General features: G+C 43.2%; 1 protein-coding gene across 2 annotated transcripts in view; it reads right to left on the reverse strand.

Moving 5' to 3' along the window:
* The window catches only part of LOC115131317 (VPS50 EARP/GARPII complex subunit), a 222,829-nt gene that overhangs the window by 177,556 nt on the left and 19,269 nt on the right, over positions 1-26,004 (reverse strand). For both annotated transcript variants that reach the window (XM_029662931.2, XM_029662930.2), the window contains exons 4-9: positions 22,986-23,057; positions 13,976-14,029; positions 2,704-2,774; positions 2,346-2,463; positions 1,826-1,861; positions 1,320-1,402 (exon numbers count right to left, since the gene is read on the reverse strand). In XM_029662931.2, the coding sequence (XP_029518791.1) occupies positions 1,320-1,402; positions 1,826-1,861; positions 2,346-2,463; positions 2,704-2,774; positions 13,976-14,029; positions 22,986-23,057 (434 nt within the window). The remainder of the gene's footprint in view (positions 1-1,319; positions 1,403-1,825; positions 1,862-2,345; positions 2,464-2,703; positions 2,775-13,975; positions 14,030-22,985; positions 23,058-26,004) is intronic.

The following is a 26,004-nucleotide window of genomic DNA, read 5'->3' on the forward strand; positions in this document are numbered from 1 at the left end:
CTCCACATTGACTCTGTACCGGTACCCCCTGTATATAGCCTCCACATTGACTCTGTACCGGTACCCCCTGTATATAGCCTCCACATTGACTCTGTACCGGTACCCCCTGTATATAGCCTCCACATTGACTCTGTACCGGTACCCCCTGTATATAGCCCCACTATTGTTATTTTACTGCTGCTCTTTAATTATCTCTTACTTTTTTTTTGTATTTTCTGCATTGTTGGTTAAAGGCTTGTAAGTAAGCATTTCACTGTATTTGGCGCATGTGACAGATTGAATTTGATTTGAGTAGTTGGAATCTTAACATACCGTATGCAGCTGTAGTGTTTGAATGTGTTGTAGTAGCTGGAATCTTAACATACCTTATGCAGCTGTAGTGTTTGAATGTGTTGTAGTAGTTGGAATCTTAACATACCTTATGCAGCTGTAGTGTTTGAATGTGCTGTAGTAGTTGGAATCTTAACATACCTTATGCAGCTGTAGTGTTTGAATGTGCTGTAGTAGTTGGAATCTTAACATACCTTATGCAGCTGTAGTGTTTGAATGTGCTGTAGTAGTTGGAATCTTAACATACCTTATGCAGCTGTAGTGTTTGAATGTGCTGTAGTAGTTGGAATCTTAACATACCTTATGCAGCTGTAGTGTTTGAATGTGTTGTAGTAGTTGGAATCTTAACATACCTTATGCAGCTGTAGTGTTTGAATGTGTTGTAGTAGCTGGAATCTTAACATACCTTATGCAGCTGTAGTGTTTGAATGTGCTGTAGTAGTTGGAATCTTAACATACCTTATGCAGCTGTAGTGTTTGAATGTGCTGTAGTAGCTGGAATCTTAACATACCTTATGCAGCTGTAGTGTTTGAATGTGTTGTAGTAGTTGGAATCTTAACATACCGTATGCAGCTGTAGTGTTTGAATGTGCTGTAGTAGTTGGAATCTTAACATACCTTATGCAGCTGTAGTGTTTGAATGTGTTGTAGTAGTTGGAATCTTAACATACCTTATGCAGCTGTAGTGTTTGAATGTGTTGTAGTAGTTGGAATCTTAACATACCTTATGCAGCTGTAGTGTTTGAATGTGCTGTAGTAGTTGGAATCTTAACATACCTTATGCAGCTGTAGTGTTTGAATGTGCTGTAGTAGTTGGAATCTTAACATACCTTATGCAGCTGTAGTGTTTGAATGTGCTGTAGTAGTTGGAATCTTAACATACCTTATGCAGCTGTAGTGTTTGAATGTGCTGTAGTAGTTGGAATCTTAACATACCTTATGCAGCTGTAGTGTTTGAATGTGCTGTAGTAGTTGGAATCTTAACATACCTTATGCAGCTGTAGTGTTTGAATGTGCTGGCAGCCTTCTGACATTCCAGACACAACTGGATGGCACCAGGATAGTCCTCCTCCTACAGGACAGAGAGAGACACAAACTAAAAACGAGAATATCAGACATTAAACAAACTCTGTCAAACATAATTGGGTTGGTTAAAGACTAGGGCTAACTTCCTGATTAGTACATATTTTGGTGTATACAAGAATACACAAACATATTGTGTTGAAGTAGGCCAGAGTGAAAAAAAGTTTGGTAACCACTACTGTTACTACTGTATGTAGCTTGGTCTTGGTGGGATAACTCAGAGCGTCAGCTCTTTTCGATCCTATGGGCTACAACTAAATACTTCTCATGTGTATATCTGTCGCTAGCCTTACAAGCTACTGAAATCTATGGCGACAGCAGCAGGAATGAGTCTAGGATGGTCTGCCATTACAAATGGGATTCAGGGATTCATGACGATCTGGATTTAATAACCAAGCCGTGAGTCTCTTACCTCCAGCATCTCACTGAGTCGAACATCAGTCCTTTGCTGTAAAACAACAAGCAAAACAGTTAAAGGAATACTTCTGGATTTTGGCAATTGGCCCTTTATCTACTTACTCAGAGTCAGATGAACTCGTGGATACTATTTGTATGTCTCTATGTGCAGTTTGAAGTAAGTTGTTAACTAGCACAACTGCTAACTAGCGTTAGCGAAATGACGAGGTCTTGTTAAGATTATGCTAACGTTAGTTAGCATTGGCTCAGCAACTACCTCTAACTTCCTTCATACTGGACAGAGACATAAAAATGGTATACACAAGTGTATCTACTTCCTCAGAGTCTAATGAAGGGCCTCATTGACAAAATCCCTAAGTATCCATTTAAGAATGATCATCATTATCAAGAACCACAACCTAAATGTTGAGCCTCAATTAGGAAATAAGTAACATCCCACAACTGAATTGTGTTGCATGTAGATATCCATATGTCTGTATCAGGATTTAAAGCAACAAGGTGACTTGGACAGTTACCAGGGTCTTGATGGTCCTCAGTGACTTCAGCAGCCCTGTGAGCAGGTGTCTCCTCCTCTGATTGGCTAGGAGCCCCAGGCTGGCCTCGGTGAAGTCCTCCTTTGAAATACTCAGCTGCCTGGAACCAGGAAGTGACATCATGAAACATTTACCATCCTGGCACAGTTCTGTTGGAGTAGTCTAAAAATGCTTCGCAACTCTGACTGAACCGAAGTACAGGTAAACTTGTTGTACATGTGCACAGTGGGAAAGATATTAATTAGCAGGGACAGGGCTGAGAGGAAAATTCAACCCCAAGCATCCCCAAAGGAAGAGAAGTAGCTTTGAGAGGGAGGGTGGGTCACTTCTGAGTACTTACCTCCTAGCATTGGTGCAAATCACTGCAGCCAGCTGTAGATTGGTTTGTAATGACGTCACCCTCTCCAACTCCTGCAGAAAACAAGAGATCCATTCACATTGAGTGACCAAAGTTACTCTTTCTTTAACAGTCCACTCTGCACATGGTAAAATGTTATGGTACAGAAGATAACAATTGAGTTGAACGCTAGCTGGAATAGGACTGTGTATAATAAAGGGTCACTGTAACTTTTAAAGTCAGTTGAATTGTCTCATCTGCTCCAGTTTCCTGTGAGCCCCATCTGTCACTAATGGGGTGAATCAGGGAGAATCATTCCCCCACACAGGGTACGAAACGTTCTTCATTTTCTCTTGCGCACCCCACTGTGACCCATGAGAAAACACCACACCACATTCTCCTCCATCCATTGTCTCTATTCAGTACCAGTGCCTCACTGGCAAAGGCTTCAACATATCAACCCTAAAGTGTGTGTTTGTGCATGAGTGTGTCATAATATCAAAAACACAAACATTCAGAAAGAAATGGAGGAGTTCTGTAATGGAAAGAGGAAATGAGTGGTTTTACATGGAAAAGGCCAACCCAACAACGACCTCTCAAAGAATGAACATGCCCTCAGCTACTGTGGAGTCACTGAATAGTGATATTCTGACTTGTTTTTTGAAGAGCCAGCTGTCATCGCCTTGAGGTGAGAGCGCACGCTAACTAACCTCATCTTAGGCGAACATTATTGGGGCTGGTCAAAGACTCAAAGAGGCAGCCGTCAGAGAAAGACAACACACCCTGTCATGTTTTTTTTTTGTATGTATGTATTTTTATTCAAGTTTTACAGAATGTACATCAATGTAAGTACAAAGAATACTGTCATGTTAAAAACAACTATTTGGTGAGGGAATACGAGGTGGAAAATTGATTCAGCACAGTAGATAAAGAGGGGCAAACAGAGAAACGGCTCTTACGTCAGAACAGACGTCTAAACAAACAATCACATTCAAACTGGATAGAGAATAGCCTCCTGGCTGGCTTGATCAGTTGACATAAAACAAGTCACAAACAACTCCTAGTTTAAGGGCATGGATGCTGTTAACCTCATGAAGTGAGGGACATAAGGCCTACTGCTACATGCAAGTGGACACGACTCAGGCTGTACCCAAACTAACCTCTCCCAGATCAACTGAATGACCATACACCATCAAACATAATGCAGATCCGTGTTGCCAACAGAATCAGCCTCTGAGGCTGACTAGACACTTCATTTTTCAACCCGTCTCAACCTTTTCTTCTGAAAAAACAATTCAGCTTTTAGCTGCAAATGTGTACAAGATCAAATAACCCTTATGCAGTATAGTAGGCCTTACATGATGAGCAATAGAGTTGCTGTAGTTGAACAGTATGAATGTAGTATTTTCAGAGCAAGTTAAACAACATGCATTAGTAATGCTGAACAAATAGTGTCCTTGGACGTGCCCTTGCCCAAAGGGCGGAGTGGCAGCTCTGCTGAGTCACTGAGAATTAAGAACTAGTGACTCACCGCGGCACAGTCGCATCATTAGTGAGACCGACCAGTAAGCCAAGTTTCTCGCTAATACCCAGGCCAGTGGCCCGAAATCCCATTGTAAAACCTGAAGCTAGCTACAGCTCTCGGGTCTCGCCTGCACCCCAATGGCAGACAAGGTTAAGGCCTTAAGTCCAATGAATCATCAGAAAACTTCCTAGCATGACAATTGAGTTTTCAGTGGTATAATTTGTGTCTGTGAAAGAAGCAGTGTGTGTGGAATGCAAGCTAAATACAGAAAAACAGCAGAAACCTATCACACACACACCTAAAATGTACTTCCTGACTGAGCAAATGGAAGCCGTAGCCCAACGCCCGGTCCGTTCACAGCCCTTTGCGCTAGAATGGCTGAGACACACGACAAGGGGTCTCTACTATAGAGTTTACACATCTTTCTAACCATTTATACCTCTGTTTGGAGACACATCTATCTAGCTGATCCAGCAGATCTGATAGAACATCCCCATCGGGTTACAGAGACACACACAGCAGCCTGGCGATTAACACATGACCTCTGCCCTATCTCCCATCCTCCCAGGAGTAAACCTGTCTGTTAGCGAGCTGACAACCACAGCAGCAGATGTTTTATTTGATTTGTTTAACCTTTGTTTAACTAGGCAAGTCAGTTAAGAACAATTTCTAATTTACAATGACGGCCTAGGAACAGTGGGTTAACTGCCTTGTTCAGGGGCAGAATGACCGATTTTTACCTTGTCAGCTCTGGGATTTGACCTAGCAACCTTTCAGTTACTGGCCCAACGCTCTAACCGCCCCAAGCAGATCCTGTAGCTTCTAAAAACACAGTGGTGCAAAAGGCCAATTCAACCCCTCAGAATACTATGATATAGGTAGAAGTGGCAATACTACATTTCTCAAGCGACCCAAGACCTGGGTGGAAATGGAAGATGAGATTTGATGGGAAGCAAATGACACTCGACGGGCTGTTCACCATTCGGCTGTACTCCTAAAAGTGGTGAACTGCATCCCAGTGGTGTAGTGGAGGGTATACCCAGGTACACACAGCATACTTATTTTTCAGTGGGCATTACGTATACTCACTTCTTAATGCCCACTGAAATGTATCAAAGTAGTGTGGTGGAAGTACACGCCGTATCAATTAATAAGACAGATGGAACAGATCAGAATGTTCAGGTTAAACATTTTAATTATTTCTTCACATTTTAGGCACAGCAATGTGCACACGGCAGTAGGCCTATGGTGGGATTTTGGCTATAGGCTGCTTTGAAGCAAGCTAAGACACACGTCATAATAGGAAGTAAAACGTCCAGGTTTCAAACAATTAAGGAACAGGAACAATATAGTGATGCTAATGATAGACCTAACCGTCTTCTGGTAGATGGAAAGGCTTTCCCAACAACCTTCTCTATTAAAATGTTTACTAGCTACAAAGTAGCCTATCCCAACCAGTCAGAATGATATCATGAATATATGCGTCAATCCAGAGGTCATTTCTTTTGAAATCTCCATCTCATGTGACAGAAACAGCTAACCAAACAACAGAGCTAGGTGTCTGCACACTTGAATTAAAAGGGTAAAAAAAAGTCATTTCTTAGATTTTCCCAAGACCTCAAAAATGGTATCCTGATGTGGTTCAACCATTGTTGTTGAGTTATAAAAACAACAAAAACGTATGTTCTATAACTTACGTTTCAATAGTAAGCCTACTATTAGGCTACTGCACAGTACAGCTTGGGTTGGACTGACTGAAAGACCAATACGGGATTCACCATTTTAGGTCATTCAGAGTGTATGTCACTGTTTCTCATAGAACTGATCACGCCGGGTGGGCCGTTTGAGATGTTTGGACAGAGTAACTGTTCTATATTCATGCCACCGCCCCCAACACACTAACTACACACTGGATCCTGTCCCATTCAGAGTGTATGTCACTGTTTCTCATAGAACTGATCACGCCGGGTGGGCCGTTTGAGATGTTTGGACAGAGTAACTGTTCTATATTCATGCCACCGCCCCCAACACACTAACTACACACTGGATCCTGTCCCATTCAAATAAATGGTTGTGGGGGGAAATGTGACTGCTCAGAAAAATGTGTCTGCAATCAAAAACAGCACACACATACACACTCCGTTCTCCAATCTACCCTCCAAGAAGGGCGAGAGATCATGTTTAATTACAGTTCAAAGTAGCTAGCTGCTCAGTTCACACTTTTTTGGCCAATTACATTTACACAGGTGCTGCCAACAGTAGACAATCTACAGACAGAATACAGACACACAGTCAACATACACAATATAAATACAGTCAACATAAAACCATTTACTTTATTTTATGCATGACCCTAAGCATGATGGGATGTTAATTGCTTAATCAACTCCGGACCACACCGGTGTAAGCACCTGCTTTTAATACACTTTGTATCCCTCAACTACTCAACAGTTAACATTATTGTCAGTTACCTGTATCTATAGATGAAGAGGGAGGAATAGAGCACATAGTGCTGTTCAGAGGTGTACATAGTGCTAATGCAGTATAGTGCAGTTATTAGTATTACAGGTCATTGATGGAAGGTGCAGTGACCGACTCAATGCAAAGTCTATTACTCCCCATGAGCCCGATAGCCTGTTGGTGAGGGCCACAGCACCAACAGGGAAGACAAATCACTAATAGCAACATCTATGGCGGGTAAGTGCTCGCACCGAAAAATAGTGAAAAACAACTGTCCAAGTCCATTTCATTCCTTTGTCAGCATTGTATTACCTGACAACATATCGGGGGGTAATTCATTAGGATACAGGCTATGACTCTGGTACCAATCTCTTTCTCCCTGACAATCTCCCGCTCTCTCAGACATTGGCTAGTTTGGCAACTCAATTATAGGGCTTCTGTTTTAAGTTGGCCGATAAGCATCGCGTTAGGGCAGCTCCCATTTTACATCACCAATCAAGGTCGTTCAACTATATATCAAGCTGTGATGGCTCCATCACATCTGGAGCCGAGGATAAGGTTCAGCCAACACCTCACGGCTTTAACAGACCTCCTAGCCACTCTCAAAGGGCGACTAGGAGGGCAAAATGACACGTCAAGCAATCTTTCCTTAGCCTGAGACTTAAACTGACAGTTACCATGGATCCCCTAACATCACACTGTTGATTCAGTATTGACTGGAGAGGCTGAAACACACAGAACACATCACGGGTGAATGGGCTGGCAGTACCGGTCATGATAAATGTGGCACCCGCTGCTTCAGTGTGACTGCAGGTGTCCGGGGTGTCGGCCTAACCACGACCCTGACCTTTACGTCTGGCTATCCCCACAGGGGGAAGAGCAGAATCCACTCAGGACAAGCTACAGCAGCAGGACAGTGGGGGGGTCAAACTGCTCTCACCACATGCCATTAATCTACATCTAGACTATATCCTCATTACTTACTATCACGCATAGCTAGACTACATATCTCCATACAAACATATAGTACCTATATAATATCATAGCTAGACTACATATCTCTATGCAAATTATATAATATAATACCTATACTACATATCGCCATACACATGACATAATACCTAAATATTATAGCTAGACTACATATCACTATACAAATTATATTATATAATATTATAGCTAGACTACATATCTCTATGCAAATTACATAATATAATACCTATACTACATATCGCCATATAAATTATATAATACCTATACTACATATCGCCATACACATGACATAATACCTATATAATATTATAGCTAGACCACATATCACTATACAAATTATATTATATAATATTATAGCTAGACTACATATCTCTATGCAAATTATATTATATTATAGCTAGACTACATATCACAATACAAATTATATTATATTATAGCTAGACTACATATCACTATACAAATGATATTATACAATACCTATATAATATTATAGCTAGACTACATATCACTATACAAATTATATTATAGCTAGACTACATATCACTATACAAATTACATAATATAATACCTATACTACATATCGCCATATAAATTATATAATACCTATACTACATATCGCCAGACACATGACATAATACCTAAATATTATAGCTAGACTACATATCACTATACAAATTATATTATATAATATTATAGCTAGACTACATATCACTATACAAATTATATTATAGCTAGACTACATATCACTATACAAATTATATAATATTATAGCTAGACTACATATCACTATACAAATTATATTATATAATACCTATATAATATTATAGCTAGACTACATATCACCATACAAATTATATAATACCTATACTACATATCGCTATACAAACGATATACCTAAATATTATAGCTAGACTACATATCGCCATACAAACGATATACCTAAATATTATAGCTAGACTACATATCGCCACACAAACAATATAATATTACGTCATAGGTAGGCTGTATAGCGCCATACAAACAATATATAATACCTGTATAATATTATAGCATAGCTAGGCTACTAATCGCTATACAAACTATATAACACCTATATAATATTATAGCATAGCTAGGCTATACACAGCCATACAAGTATATAATATTATAGCATAGCTAGAGTATATATAGCCATAGAATCTATATAATAACCATGTAATATTTTAGGATAGCTAGGCTATATATATATCCATACAAACTATATATTATAGCATAGCTAGGCTATACATAGCCAATCAAACGATATAAAAGTGAACAAATGTTAGCACATTTCTTGAAAATCAATGTCAGAAATATCTTTATTTACATAAGTTTTCACATTGAAGTACCTTTGGCGGAGATTACAGCTTTGAGTCGTCTTGGGTATGTCTGTGTCAGTTTTGCACATCTGGATTTGGGGATTTTCTCCCATTATTCCTGGAAGATTTTCTCAAGCTCTGTTAAGTTACATGGGGAGAGGCAGTGAACAGCAATCTTCAAGTCTTCCCACGGATTTACAGTGATATTCAAGTCTGGGGTTTGGCTGGGCCAGTCAAGGACTTCCCCATTAGTTCTCAAGCCATTCAAGCATTGCTTTGGCTGTATGCTTGGAGTCATTGTCTTGTTGGAATGTAAATCTTAGCCCCAGTCTAAGGTCGTTTGCACTCTGAAGCAGGTTGTCATCAAGGATTTGGCTCCATTCAATGATGAGCTGTGCCTGTCTTTCTCCAGACATTGCACTTTGCATTGCGCTTCACATTCAGACCAGAGTAAAATTTGTTTAAATCAGACCACATCTTTTTTTATCTTATGCTCTGAGTCTTTCACGTCATGCGCCTTTTTCTCAGGAGTGGGTTCTGTCTGGCTACTCTCCCATGAAGCCCAAATTGCTGAAGTGCTGTAGAGACTCTTGTCCTTCTGGCAGGTTCAACCATTTCAGCAAAGGAACTGTGTAGTTCTGTCAGAGTGGTCATTGGGTTCTTGGTTACCTACCTGACCAAGGTCTTTCTTGGCCGGTTGCACAGTCTGGGTAGTTCCCTATGTTTTAAATTTTCCAATGATGGAGACCGCTGTATTCTTGGAAACTTTCAACAATCTAGAAATTGTGTTATACACTTCACCAGATAAAATTCGGAAAGTATTAACACCACATGGCTTTTTCCACATTTTGATACGTTAGAGCCTTATTCTAAAATGGATTAAAATAATTTTTAGACTCATCAGCAAGACCAAGGGAGGAGACCAAGATGGCCACTGACAGAGCTCCAGAGTTCCTCTGTGGAGATGGGATAATCTTCCAGAAGGACAACCATCTCTGCAGCACTCCACCAATCAGGCCTTTATGGTAGAGTGGCCAGACGGAAGCCACTCCTCAATAAAAGCCACATGACAGCCCGCTTGGAGTTTGCAAAAAGGCCCCTAAAAACTGAACATGAGAAACAGAATTCTCTGGTCTGATGAAACCAATATTAAACTCTTTGGCCTGAATGCCAAGCGTCACATCTGGAGAAAACCAGGCACCGCTCTTCACCTGGCCAATACCAGTGAAGCATGGTGGCAGCATCATGCTGTGAGGATGTTTTTCAGCGGTAGGGACTGGGAGACTAGTCAGGAAACAAGGGAAAGATTAACAGAGAAAAGTACAGAGAGATCGTTGATGAAAACCTGCTCCAGAGCGCTCAGGACCTCTGAGGTGAAGCTTCACCTTCCAACAGGTCAACGACCCAAAGCACACAGCCAAAACAACGCAGGAGTGGCTTCGGGACAAGTCTTTGAATGTCCTTGAGTGGCCCAGCCAGAGCCCGGACATGAACCCGATCGAACATCTCTGGAGACCCGAAAATAGCTTTGCAGCGACACTCCCTATCCAACCTGACAGAGCTCGAGATTATTTGCAGAGAAGAATGGGAGAAACTCCCCAAATAGAGGTGTGCCAAGCATCATACCCATGAAGGCTGTAATCACTGCCAAAGGTGCAGGGTCTAAAGAGTCTCAATACTTATGCAAATGTTATATTTCAGGGTTTTGTCATTATGGGGTATTGTGTGCAGATTGATGGGGGAAAAACTATTTAATCCATTTTAGAATAAGTAACGTAACAAAATGTGGAAAAAGTGAAGGGGTCTGAATACATTCCGAATGCATTGTAATTACTGTACATTGGTAACCAGTTGAATTTATTTTATTTTATTTATTTTATTTTACCTTTATTTTACTAGGCAAGTCAGTTAAGAACAAATTCTTATTTTCAATGACGGCCTAGGAACAGTGGGTTAACTGCCTGTTCAGGGGCAGAACGACAGATTTTGTACCTTGTCAGCTCGGGGATTTGAACTTGCAACCTCTCGGTGCAACCTCTAGTCCAATGCTCTAACCACTAGGCTACCCTGCCACCCCACCTAGGGGTTTGCGGTATATGACCAATATACCACAACTGTATCCAGGTACTCCACACTGCGACATGCTTAAGACCAGCCCTTAGTCATGGTATATTAGCCATATACCTCAAACCCCTCAGGCCTTTTTGCTTATTTATAGCTTAGCTAGGCTACATCCACTACTGTTCAAAAGTTTGAAATGTCCTGGTTTTTGAAAGAAAAGTGAATTTTTTGTCCATGAAAATAACATCAAATTTATCAGAAATACAGTGTAGACATTGTTAATGTTGTAAATGACGATTGTAGCTGGAAACGGCAGATTTTTAATGGAATATCTACATAGGCGTACAGAGGCCCATTATCAGCAACCATCACTCCTGTGTTCTAATGGCACGTTTTGTTAGCTAATCCAAGTGTATCATTTTAAAAGGCTAATTCATCACTAGAAAACTATTTAGCAATTATGTTAACACAGCTGAAAACTGTTGTCTGATTAAAGACGCAATAAAACTGGCCTTCTTTAAACTAGTTGAGTATCTGGAGCATCAGCATTTGTGGGTTTGATTACAGGCTCAAAATGTCCAGAAAAAAGACCTTTCTTCTGAAACTCGTCAGTCTATTCTTGTTCTGAGAAATGAAGGCTATTCCATGCGAGAAAATGGCAAGAAATTGAAGATCTCGTACAACGCTGTGTACTAATCCCTTCACAGAAGAGCGCAAACTGGCTACAACCAGAATAGAAAATAGGATTGGCAGGCCCCGGTGCACAACTGAGCAAGAGGACAAGTACATTAGAGTGCCTAACAAGTCCACAACTGGCAGCTTCATTAAATAGTACCTGCCTCACAAGTCCTCAACTGGCAGCTCCATTAAATAGGACCCGCAAAACACCAGTATCAACATCAACAGTGAAGAGGTGACTCTGGGATGCTGGCCTTCTAGGTAGAGTTGCAAAGAAAAATACATATCTCAGACTGGTAAATAAAAAGAAAAGAATAAGATGGGCAAATAGAACAGACACTGGACAGAGGAACTCTGCCTAGAAGGCCAGCATCCCGGAGTCGCCTCCTCACTGTTGACGTGGAATTTGGTGTTTTGCTGGTGTTTCGCTGAGTTTAGAAGGCTGCTATACTAAGCCTACTGATAATGACATGACTTAGTATTATTATAAATATGATCTTAATAATAACAAGAAGTAAACACTAAAAAAATATATAAATAAAACCAGTGAGGCTGGTCTAACATAAATAAAGTATAAAGCCTTTATTGCAGCATAGCAAAGATTAAGCTCAAGGCTTGGTGCTCAAGCTCAAGGCTTGGTGCTCAAGCTCAAGGCTTGGTGCTCACGGAATCAGTAGGCGATTAAACGCTCAAAAGAAGCAGGATGTCTTATTTCTGTAGATATATTGATGATTTATAAAGCCAGGCACATTTAACAGTTAGGCTATTGATTATAGACCTAATTAAGTTGGGGTTTCCTCTCTCCTCAATTTTCTTAGACAATAAGACAAGGGCTGTTTTCTCATCTCCTCATTCTGCTGCTGTATCTGCCTCATTGTTCTCAACACCAATATGCTGGTTAACTTTGCTATTATGCACATAGCAACATGGTCTAGGAAAAGGCTTCAATTCAACAGCGCACTGATCTGTTTCAGAACCGCGGACAGCAACCACTATCCGACGCGGGAGAAAGCGCATCCGTTATAAAATAATAGTATTTGTATTGTGTTGCACCATTGTTCCTATGTAATATAACCATCCATATACAATTTCAGTAGCACGTCTTAGACTGATAGACTGTGCCATCGCCAAGGCCTCCACAATGCATCAGTCCACTCAGACAGGCGCCAATCAGACCGGTACCATAATTATTTGTATTTTTTTTGCTACTGCTCGACTAAAAATCTTGGTCGACCAACAGCCTATCGACCAAACAATCAACTAAATGGGGTCAGCCCTAATACTAACTAAACCATTCAGCTGTGGTGCACGTCCTGACAGGTATGAATCCCCAGTTGGCCTGATCAAAGTTGTTTCCTGTCCGACCGTGAACACCTCGTACACATCTGAAAGAGCTCCAACTAAGAGGAGCATGAGGATAGACGCCCAACTACACACGCTTTTTCAGACTTCTCCCTCCCTCTCACCTCCCTCCTGTCCTTGGCTGAGGCTTTGAACCAAACACAAAATAACTGATTGCTTTAGCGAGGGGATACACACTTACTCACTCGCACATCCACAAGTCACGACAGACAATGTCAGCCAACCGGCCCTGATTAGATGTATAGCTTGAGATTGTCTTCAGTAGCAGTCACTGACAGTCATCACCTACGTTGAGTCATGTTTTACTAAGACGGGTTTGGCTGAGAACGTTAGGAAAACGATGCCTTGTTGGGAATCGTAGGTGGCTCGTTTCAGTTCGTTTGACCTTGTTCTTGATACCATGCCTTGTTTTGAGGCGATTTGACTGATGTCACGTCTATGGCTCAAATTTACTAGCTAACCAACAACTGATTGTATTTGAGAGACAAGAAGTGCAACTTTATATTTTCAATAAAAATTGGAGATGAAATATAGTTTACATGTTGTCAGCCAACTGTCAGTTTTGCCCCATAGTTGAGCATGTTTTTGTTGCTAAACAACCTATAAGGCAAATGCAGTCGTATATCTTTTTTTATTTAACCAGCAACCTTTCGGTTACTGGCCCAACGTTCTAACCACTAGCTCTACCTGCCGCCCCGTAATGGTAATGCCGGTATATTCCACATTACCTCCTTTGGCATGACTGATTGTGAGTTGATATCAATCAGCGAAAAATAAACACCGGAAGAGTTTGAGTGAGACTTTGAAAATGTATACAGTGTAAGGAAAGGAGGAAGGAAAAAGAATGAAGAAAACATACCTTAACGTAGGACGGCTGTTTTTCCAGGATAAGATCGGCAACTTTTTTGGAAACCTACAGAGCAAGGACACAAAAAAAATAACCCGGTCAGACGCTTGTAAATGCCGCCCCACCTGAGAGACACGGTTATCGTACTATGGTAGAGCATGGAGAAAAGAATAGAGGGCTTTGGTGTCTATCTATAACATAAGTCTTTAACCAAGAGGATTCTCACAATGTGGAATATCTGTATTGTTGATCAAACAGAGCCTGAATTAGCCTACACTTTACTACGAGACTGAATTAGCCTACACTTTACTACTAGACTGAATTAGCCTACACTTTACTACTAGACTGAATTAGCCTTCACTTTACTACTAGACTGAATTAGCCTTCACTTTACTACTAGACTGAATTAGCCTACACTTTACTACGAGACTGAATTAGCCTTCACTTTACTACTAGACTGAATTAGCCTTCACTTTACTACTAGACTGAATTAGCCTTCACTTTACTACTAGACTGAATTAGCCTTCACTTTACTACTAGACTGAATTAGCCTTCACTTTACTACTAGACTGAATTAGCCTTCACTTTACTACTAGACTGAATTAGCCTTCACTTTACTACTAGAGTGAATTAGCCTACACTTTACTACTAGAGTGAATTAGCCTACACTTTACTACTAGACTGAATTAGCCTACACTTTCCACCGAGACTGAATTAAATCTATACTTTACTACTAGCTACTTAAGAATAGCCTATTGTGTGTGGTACAGTATGTGCTGTACTGTATGTAACATTGCCATTATTCAAATAGTGTGTGTATCATAGTCTTCATTGGTGTTTTCTGAGAAGCAAGGCCTAAAGGACACAAAAGGTCAATGTTGCATTGATGAAATGGAATAAGAAATAACTACCAGGTTGCAGAAATAACTACCAGGTTGTAGAAATAACTACCAGGTTATAGAAATAACTACCAGGTTGGGTTAACTACCAGGTTGGGTTAACTACCAGGTTGTAGAAATAACTACCCGGTTGTAGAAATAACTACCAGGTTGGGTTAACTACCAGGTTGGGTTAACTACCAGGTTGGGTTAACTACCAGGTTGAGTAGGTTGGGTTAACTACCAGGTTGGGTTAACTACCAGGTTGTAGAAATAACTACCAGGTTGTAGAAATAACTACCCGGTTATAGAAATAACTACCAGGTTGGGTTAACTACCAGGTTGGGTTAACTACCAGGTTGGGTTAACTACCAGGTTGTAGAAATAACTACCAGGTTGGGTTAACTACCAGGTTGGGTTAACTACCAGGTTGTAGAAATAACTACCAGGTTGTAGAAATAACTACCAGGTTGTAGAAATAACTACCAGAAATAACTACCAGGTTGTAGAAATAACTACCAGGTTGGGTTAACTACCAGGTTGTAGAAATAACTACCAGGTTGTAGGGTTAACTACCAGGTTGTAGAAATAACTACCAGTTTGGGTTAACTACCAGGTTGTAGAAATAACTACCAGGTTGTAGAAATAACTACCAGTTTGGGTTAACTACCAGGTTGTAGAAATAACTACCAGGTTGTAGAAATAACTACCAGGTTGTAGAAATAACTACCAGGTTGGGTGAACTACCAGGTTGGGTGAACTACCAGGTTGGGTGAACTACCAGGTTGGGTGAACTACCAGGTTGGGTTAACTAACAGGTTGGGTTAACTAACAGGTTGGGTTAACTACCAGGTTGTAGAAATAACTACCAGGTTGTAGAAATAACTACCAGGTTGTAGAAATAACTACCACGTTGGGTTAACTACCAGGTTGTAGAAATAACTACCAGGTTGTAGAAATAACTACCAGGTTGGGTTAACTACCAGGTTGTAGAAATAACTACCAGGTTGTAGAAATAACTACCAGGTTGGGTTAACTACCAGGTTGTAGAAATAACTACCAGGTTGTAGAAATAACTACCAGGTTGGGTTAACTACCAGGTTGGGTTAACTACCAGGTTGGGTTAACTACCAGGTTGTAGAAATAACTACCAGGTTGTAGAAATAACTACCAGGTTGGGTTAACTACCAGGTTGGGTTAACTACCAGGTTGGGTTAACTACCAGGTTGGGTTAACTACCAGGTTGTAGAAATAACTACCAGGTTGGGTTAACTACCAGGTTGTAGAAATAACTACCAGGTTGTAGAAATAACTACCAGGTTGGGTTAACTACCAGGTTGTAGAAATAACTACCAGGTTGTAGAAATAACTACCAGGTTGTAGAAATAACTACCAGGTTGTGTTAATTTAACCCTGGACTAAATCATGCCAACCCTCTCACACAGCATGCGGTATTTACTCAGTAGAAGAAACCATGATTGTACACCTGCACAACACGACATACTCACAATAAATACACAAGGGACTGACTTGCCACCTAGCTACACATAACCTAGTACGTTGTGGATAACATCTGACTTATAACACATTTAGGGCAAGGCTGTAGTAGGGATAACACACACACACACAGCTAGGAACATAATGATATATTGATGCTCAGTACACAGCTTCACAGTGAGGGGGAGCTGATATATTGATGCTCAGTACACAGCTCCACAGTGAGGGGGAACTGATATATTGATGCTCAGTACACAGCTCCACAGTGAGGGGGAGCTGATATATTGATGCTCAGTACACAGCTCCACAGTGAGGGGGAGCTGATATATTGATGCTCGGTACACAGCTCCACAGTGAGGGGGAGCTGATATATTGATGCTCGGTACACAGCTCCACAGTGAGGGGGAGCTGATATATTGATGCTCGGTACACAGCTCCACAGTGAGGGGGAGCTGATATATTGATGCTCGGTACACAGCTCCACAGTGAGGGGAGCTGATATATTGATGCTCTGTACACAGCTCCACAGTGAGGGGGAGCTGATATATTGATGCTCGGTACACAGCTCCACAGTGAGGGGGAGCTGATATATTGATGCTCGGTACACAGCTCCACAGTGAGGGGGAGCTGATATATTGATGCTCGGTACACAGCTCCACAGTGAGGGGGAGCTGATATATTGATGCTCGGTACACAGCTCCACAGTGAGGGGGAGCTGATATATTGATGCTCGGTACACAGCTCCACAGTGAGGGGGAGCTGATATATTGATGCTCGGTACACAGCTCCACAGTGAGGGGGAGCTGATATATTGATGCTCGGTACACAGCTCCACAGTGAGGGGGAGCTGATATATTGATGCTCGGTACACAGCTCCACAGTGAGGGGGAGCTGATATATTGATGCTCGGTACACAGCTCCACAGTGAGGGGAGCTGATATATTGATGCTCGGTACACAGCTCCACAGTGAGGGGGAGCTGATATATTGATGCTCAGTACACAGCTCCACAGTGAGGGGGAGCTGATATATTGATGCTCAGTACACAGCTCCACAGTGAGGGGGAGCTGATATATTGATGCTCAGTACACAGCTCCACAGTGAGGGGGAGCTGATATATTGATGCTCAGTACACAGCTCCACAGTGAGGGGGAGCTGATATATTGATGCTCAGTACACAGCTCCACAGTGAGGGGGAGCTGATATATTGATGCTCAGTACACAGCTCCACAGTGAGGGGGAGCTGATATATTGATGCTCAGTACACAGCTCCACAGTGAGGGGGAGCTGATATATTGATGCTCAGTACACAGCTCCACAGTGAGGGGGAGCTGATATATTGATGCTCAGTACACAGCTCCACAGTGAGGGGGAGCTGATATATTGATGCTCAGTACACAGCTCCACAGTGAGGGGGAGCTGATATATTGATGCTCAGTACACAGCTCCACAGTGAGGGGGAGCTGATATATTGATGCTCAGTACACAGCTCCACAGTGAGGGGGAGCTGATATATTGATGCTCAGTACACAGCTCCACAGTGAGGGGGAGCTGATATATTGATGCTCAGTACACAGCTCCACAGTGAGGGGGAGCTGATATATTGATGTACGGAGGGGGGGTTGGGTAAGGGACCTAACTGGAGCCCTGAACAGAACAGATGATCGGACTGTTCAGCTGCTACACTCGCTTGCTCAACTGTGTGTCCGTGCGAGAGAGAGCGAGAGGGTGAGTGAACGAGTGAAATAATGAATGTAAGATGGAGAGTTGGAGGGGATAGCCTCTGAAATCAACCATATTTAAAGAATAAATAAATAAAAACAGAAACCATACCTAACGCAAAGATGACTGCAAGATGCGTACATGCGTGTGTACATGCTTGGGAAATTAATTCTGTGTCAGGAGTCTATGCTTTTTACAAGGAGCATGTGTGTTGCCACACACAAAGAAATCTGGCAGCACAATGAAAAATATTTGAGGTAATAAAGCTCCTAAATTAGGTGCTCCTAAATTAAAATGACAGATCGCACAGCAAAATATTTAGACGCATAGCAGTGGTTCAGTGTGAGGGGTCACTTCACTTATAGCACAACACCAGTCCCATTTAGGATCCAGAGAAAGGGCTCATCCCTGGTACAGAGACCCTTCTCCTCTTCACTCAAACAATTTATTCAAAAAACACGTCCATATCACCAAAAAGCAGCAGTGTGGAAAAGACCCAATCACCTGCAGGATCCCACACCACCACACAGATTAGCCCGCCCATCACCTGTGATCTGACAGAGCCCAACAGCGAGGTATAATTCACATATAATTGACTGGGATGCAGAGCGGAGTTAAGAGCCCAATTTTCTGGCCTCACGCCCCATGTATTTTAGCTAAGAGCTGTCAATCAGCAAAGACTACTGGGTAGCAGTAATAAATGGCACCCTATTCACTATATAGTGTGCACTACTTTAGACCAGAGCCCTATGGGTCCTGATCAAAAGTAGTTCACTACATATGGCGTAGGGTGCCATTTTGGTCGCAGACTACTGTAAGTGTTCTTCACCAGCTGCAGTTAGGGGTCTAAAAGCCAACAGCCAATCACATCGAATTCAGAAAGACAATCAACCAGTCATCACCCACGGTTTGTAGCCCAAAGGTAGAGACCATGAAGCTGGACAGAAACAGTGGGCGTTAAGTTAGCCTATACCCGTTAGCCTATACCACTGCAGCAGCCTAACATTTCTCAATCATACACTGAGTGAGACGTTTCTATGTCAACTCATTTGAGGAACATGTTGATTTCATTTGTCACATACAACTACCCACCGCAATTGGAGACCGGGACTCAAATGTCCACCCTTTCCATTATTTATCCTACCTGCCTGTCTCCCCATCTCATTTCCTTACTGCCTGAATAAAACTAAATGTTGATTTGTCTCATGTACTAAATCCATTCTTTGAGGATTTGAGAGTTCCATCTGAGGTCTGTGATGCTAAGTGTGTCAGAGAGGCAGGGAGTGAAGTGGATAAGTCCTATTTCTCTTATTACCTAAATGGCACAACACCAGCCCTAGTGATTTCATAGCCAGCCTACTTTACCAGTACTGCACCAAATGAGGATTCTATAGTTTGTTAAGGGGAGACAGACAATGGTGATGTACTGTATATCAAGCAGCTAAGTAAACATGGTGGCCAATTAGACTGTCTACATCCCAAATAGAATAACATCACCTAAATCCCTCAAACTCAACTCTGGACCTGGAAGCCAGCTATTGTTCCCCTCTAATCGGGGACTGATTTAGACCTGGGACACTAGGTGACCTCATAGGTAAGAGTTGAGTGTCCCTGGACTATATGGTGGATAATATCATAGCCTATTCCCCAAAAGTAGTGTCCTGTGCAGAGAATAGGATGTCATTTAGGACACAACCGGAGCATGAAACCCAGGAAGAGTCCTGGGTCAATATCAATGAGTGAGCTGGACCAATACACACCGCCTGCCCCTTCCTCCTCCTAATACACCTGGACCAATACACACCGCCTGCCCCTTCCTCCTCCTAATACACCTGGACCAATACACACCGCCGGGCCCTTCCTCCTCCTAATACACCTGGACCAATACACACTGCCGGCCCCTTCCTCCTCCTAATACACCTGGACCAATACACACCGCCTGCCCCTTCCTCCTCCTAATACACCTGGACCAATACACACCGCCGGCCCCTTCCTCCTCCTAATACACCTGGACCAATACACACCGCCGGCCCCTTCCTCCTCCTAATACACCTGGACCAACACACACCGCCGGCCCCTTCCTCCTCCTAATACACCTGGACCAACACACACCGCCGGCCCCTTCCTCCTCCTAATACACCTGGACCAATACACACTGCCGGCCGCTTCCTCCTCCTAATACACCTCGATCAATACACACCGCCGGCCCCTTCCTCCTCCTAATAAACCTGGATCAATACACACCAAGAACCACCAAGACTCTTCCTAGAACTGTCTGCCCGGCCAAACTGAGCAATCGGGGGAGAATGGCTTTGGTCAGGGAGGTGACCAAGAAACCAATGGTCACTGACAGAGCTCCTCTGTGGAGATGGGAGAACCTTCCAGAAGGACAACCATCTCAGCAGCACTTTATGGTAGAGTGGCCAGACGGAAGCCACTGCTCAGTAAAAGACACGACAGCCTGCTTGGAGTTTGCCAAAAGGCACCTAAAGGACTCGAACCATGAGAAACAAGTTTCTCTGGTCTGATGAAACCAAAATGTAACTATTTGGCCTAAATGCCAAGTGCCACATTTGGAGAAAACCTGGCACCACCCCTATGGTGAAACATAGTGACAACATACTAGGAATCCTAGAAGTTAAAGAGAGACTTTACACTCTTACAGTCAGAGCAGAGCTCCTGGCATCTCTAAAGTGGATGACAATCATACAGCAGACAAGTAATTAACTGAGAGATGAGCCTGAGCCAAAGATGTGTCAAAGCTGCCAATTACACAGCGAACCTCCACCACCTCCCTATATAGCAGCCATTCTCTACAACAGCTTCTGCCAGACTGGGGGGGAATCACCCATTTGTTTTGGATGGAACTAATTTAAGGGAGAAGTTCTATAGAATGTATCGATGCACCATTCCTATCTACAGTACAGTATCTACTCCTCTGCCTCAGCGAGGGAAATATTCAATTTCACATCAGCGCATAGGGATGGAGAGGCCCTCTCAATAGGTAGTTATCAATCAGAGAGAGAGAGAGTTCAGATCCTATAGGGAATGTAATTATGCATGTACACAATGTAGCACAGTGGAAGTCTATATACAAAGCTATGAATATGTGATGGAGGAGAAACCATCCTTCTCCTATGCATTTGTTTGAAAGGAACAGATAGGTGTGTAAGCAATACAGTGAAAATTCCACCTTACCAATCAGAGGACAGGATAGAGCTATTACCGTACATACCTACAGGAAGTGTCTAGGGGTCGTTTGCTTAACTAGGGGATGACTTGGAATTCAGCATACGATGATCTCCATCCTAAGGGGTGGGGGCGAGGTGATCTGAGGCCGGGTTAGTCATTCACAGCCTGGGTAAGGCAGAAGACTTGATAAGGCCCCTGGTCCTCTGGTACTGGTATTGACTCCTAGGGGTCTAAGGCTGGCAGCCAGCTGTCTGCTCTGTTGAAGAGCTCTGTCAGACAGTCAGTGTTCTGTCCACAGAGGCCTCCATCTTTCATCCTACCACCGCTAGGGATCATGGCTCTGGCCCTGCCTCGCTCCCTGAATAGACAGCTCTGCTGTGTGAGACACAATGCAGAGCAGGAGAAGGAGGCTAGGGAGGGAGTCACAGTGAAGGATGAGAAAGAAGAAAGAGGGGAAGGATCCAGATGTTCTACCCTTCTTCCAAAGTGTGCAGCTGCACACTCCACATCATGAATTTAAAAGCATTAGATTGGTGTAAGCATTGATTTTCCTACATTGTTAAATCTATGACAGGGAGTATGCAAGTGCACACTTCGGGGGAATGACCTGGGGAATAGGTACAGGGGAGAGGAGGGGGATGAATGAGCCAATTGTAAGCACATTCATGGAGACGAGGAAGGTACAGAGGGAAAGATGAGGCAGGGAGGAAGGGAGGATGCAGGAAGAGAAGGAGGATCGAGGGAGAATATGGGTTGCATATTTCTAAAAGGATTCCGATATAGTTCCTCTGCTGGCTAGCTCTCTGCCCTCCAGGCCTGGGTGACCTGCAGAGAACCTCTATAGCGATGATGCTCTTTTTAAGCAATAAGGCACGACGGGGTGTGGTATATGGCCAATATACCACTGTTCTTCTTGGAGTGGCAGGTAAGCCTAGTGGTTAGAGTGTTGGGCCTGTAACCGAAAGGTTGCTAGATCAAATCCCAGAGCTGACAAAGTAAACATCTGTCGTTCTGCCCCCAAACAAGGCACTGTTCCTACGATGTCATTGTAAATAAGAATTTGTTCTTACCTGACGTGACCAGTTAAATTTAAATTATGCACATGCATCACAGTGCCTGGACACAGACCTTAGTCGTGGTATATTGGCAAACCCCCAAGATGCCTTAGTGCTATTATAAACTGGTTAGCAACGTAATTAGAGGTAAAAAAATAAATGTTTTGTCATACCCGTGGTATACGGTCTGATATACCACGGCTGTCAGCCAATCAGCATTCAGGTCTCGACCCACCCAGTTTATAATTACTAATAATACTTTGGGCCTGCAGCAGAAACACTACCAGTGACTAACTATTAATCACGGTGTATCTATAGCGGTGTAAAGCAGTCTTGCTGAATATAACATGCCAATATCCACCTGGGACTGCACTTCTCCACTGTGCAACACAGGTGTGTGCATGCCCAGGCTGAAGCAATAAGCTCAGGGTTAACAGAAATGATATAGAATTGGTGATTTTGCAGTTCTATGTTCTCTGTATTCAGGTGTTGCAGAGCAATATAATGTACTGAACTATTTAAGTCCTTGTTTTGACCACTAAAGATGTTGTCGTACAATGTTATGTTGGCCTTCGAAGTGCATGGATACAGTATAAATGGAATAGCTATTACCAAATCAGGGAGAAGTATCTGTGGGAGTGAGTGACCCAGTGCTGCTCATGTCCTTTCCTTCACTTACCGTTGCTTGTTGTCTCTTCAGCTGGTCTCTGTACTCTTCCAGCTCCTGCAAGTTCAGCTCAGGTGGGAGTTTCTATCATAAAAAAACACAATAAAAGCATTGTTACAATACAATGAGAAAGCCCACACCAATAACTTCTTAGAAGATAAAGCTATTCTGTGGAATGCTTTGGTGTGTGGAGTGAACCACCTGCCAGAAAATAAATCAAAAGATTGCTTATCATGGACACCGAACTGAAATCTAAATGCCAGCAGCTTAGAGCCGGGCAGGATTTCATTTAGAAGCTAATCTTAATTCTTTGGAGTTTCTTCAGCATCAGCTCTAGCTTGCTTAAGTAACATTTTTCAAAAGAGCCTCCACGGTCCTCATCATTTACAAAGAGAAGAAAAAGTGGCAGAATTGTATAGCACACATGCTTAGACGTATATTAAATTAAAATAATGGAGGAGCACTACTTAATTGGTGAAGAACGAACAAGGGGAAAGACCGCAGCAAAAAACTAAGCACTGAGGATGATGGTAATTGCTTTCCACTTGGCTGAAAGTCTCATTTTGTAATCTGGAAGGTTGTTGTTCTTGAGACACTGCTAAATCTAATGAGATTTCACACCCTTCCTCCACGAGTGTTTAATCCATCAATCTAGAAGTCATCGGCGTGTGAGCAGGAGAAGACGCCACAGTGATGCTAGAGTAGATACACCCGTCAATGGGGGAGAGGTGTCCCACATAACAAGGGAACCAGGGGGAGAGGTGTCCCACATAACAAGGGAACCAGGGGGGAGAGGTGTCCCACATAACAAGGGAACCAGGGGGAGAGGTGTCCCACATAACAAGGGAACCAGGGGGAGAGGTGTCCCACATAACAAGGGAACCAGGGGGAGAGGTGTCCCACATAACAAGGGAACCAGGGGGAGAGGTGTCCCACATAACAAGGGAACCAGGGGAGAGGTGTCCCACATAACAAGGGAACCAGGGGGAGAGGTGTCCCACATAACAAGGGAACCAGGGGGAGAGGTGTCCCACATAACAAGGGAACCAGGGGGAGAGGTGTCCCACATAACAAGGGAACCAGGGGGAGAGGTGTCCCCCATAACAAGGGAACCAGGGGGAGAGGTGTCCCCCATAACAAGGGTACCAGGGGGAGAGGTGTCCCACATAACAAGGGTACCAGGGGGAGAGGTGTCCCACATAACAAGGGAACCAGGGGGAGAGGTGTCCCCCATAACAAGGGAACCAGGGGGAGAGGTGTCCCCATAACAAGGGAACCAGGGGGAGAGGTGTCCCCCATAACAAGGGAACCAGAGGGGAGAGGTGTCCCCCATAACAAGGGAACCAGGGGGAGAGGTGTCCCCATAACAAGGGAACCAGGGGGAGAGGTGTCCCACATAACAAGGGAATCAGGGGGGAGAGGTGTCCCACATAACAAGGGAACCAGGGGGGGAGAGGTGTCCCCCATAACAAGGGAACCAGGGGGAGAGGTGTCCCACATAACAAGGGAACCAGGGGGGAGAGGTGTCCCACATAACAAGGGAACCAGGGGGGAGAGGTGTCCCACATAACAAGGGAACCAGGGGGGAGAGGTGTAGGTAGGGAGGCCCCAAGTCCCTGTAACTCGTCAGTGTAGACCAAGTCCCTGTAACTCGTCAGTGTAGACCAAGTCCCTGTAACTCGTCAGTGTAGACCAAGTCCCTGTAACTCGTCAGTGTAGACCAAGTCCCTGTAACTCGTCAGTGTAGACCAAGTCCCTGTAACTCGTCAGTGTAGACCAAGTCACTGTAACTCGTCAGTGTAGACCAAGTCCCTGTAACTCGTCAGTGTAGACCAAGTCACTGTAACTCGTCAGTGTAGACCAAGTCACTGTAACTCGTCAGTGTAGACCAAGTCCCTGTAACTCGTCAGTGTAGACCAAGTCCCTGTAACTCGTCAGTGTAGACCAAGTCCCTGTAACTCGTCAGTGTAGACCAAGTCCCTGTAACTCGTCAGTGTAGACCAAGTCCCTGTAACTCGTCAGTGTAGACCAAGTCCCTGTAACTCGTCAGTGTAGACCAAGTCACTGTAACTCGTCAGTGTAGACCAAGTCCCTGTAACTCGTCAGTGTAGACCAAGTCACTGTAACTCGTCAGTGTAGACCAAGTCACTGTAACTCGTCAGTGTAGACCAAGTCACTGTAACTCGTCAGTGTAGACCCTGCTGATTGCACTGTTTGGTACTATATTGTACAATGTATAGTGTAAATGATGATCGGACTGTTATGGGAGGTCCAAGCCTGTTATATGGCATATGCCTCACTCTTCCTGTGGTGGTTAAGGCTTTAGTATGCTGGTGGGGTGTCTTGGTATATGGGCTAAGAGGTGATAGTCATCGAAACAAACTAGGATTTATTGAACTGCACAGACAACTATAGCTCCAGATACAAGCGTTGATTTAGAATTAAATGGAACATGTAAAATAATAAGATCATAAAAGACAGAATAGCTTATAGTTTTTAAGAGCGTGGAAAGAAGGTCCTTCACATATTGTCTCAGTGACAATAACAGCAACAAAGGGGAGAGTGTGTAGAAATTCCCTTGTTGCGGTTTATATCCCTGGTTGCTGAGGGTTTAGAGCTTCAGGTAGTCACATCATACAAGTACTTGGGAGTATGGCTAGATGGCACACTGTCCTCCTCTCAACACATATCAAAGCCGCAAGTTAAATCTAGACTTGGTTTCCTCTATCGAAATCGCTCCTCTTTCACCCCAGCTGCCAAACTAACCCTGATTCAGATGACTATCCTACCCAGGCTAGATTACAGAGACGATATTTATAGATAGGCAGGTAAGGGTGCTCTCGAGCGGCTAGATGTTCTTTACCATTCTGCCATCAGATTTGCCACCAATGATCCTTATAGGAAACATCACTGCACTCTATACTCCTCTGTAAACTGGTCATCTCTGTATACCCGTCACAAGACCCACTGGTTGATGCTTATTTATAAAACCCTCGTAGGCCTCACTCCCCCCTATCTAGATATCTATTGT

This window comes from Oncorhynchus nerka, linkage group LG7 (assembly GCF_034236695.1).
Source record: "Oncorhynchus nerka isolate Pitt River linkage group LG7, Oner_Uvic_2.0, whole genome shotgun sequence".
Lineage (NCBI taxonomy): Eukaryota > Metazoa > Chordata > Actinopteri > Salmoniformes > Salmonidae > Oncorhynchus > Oncorhynchus nerka.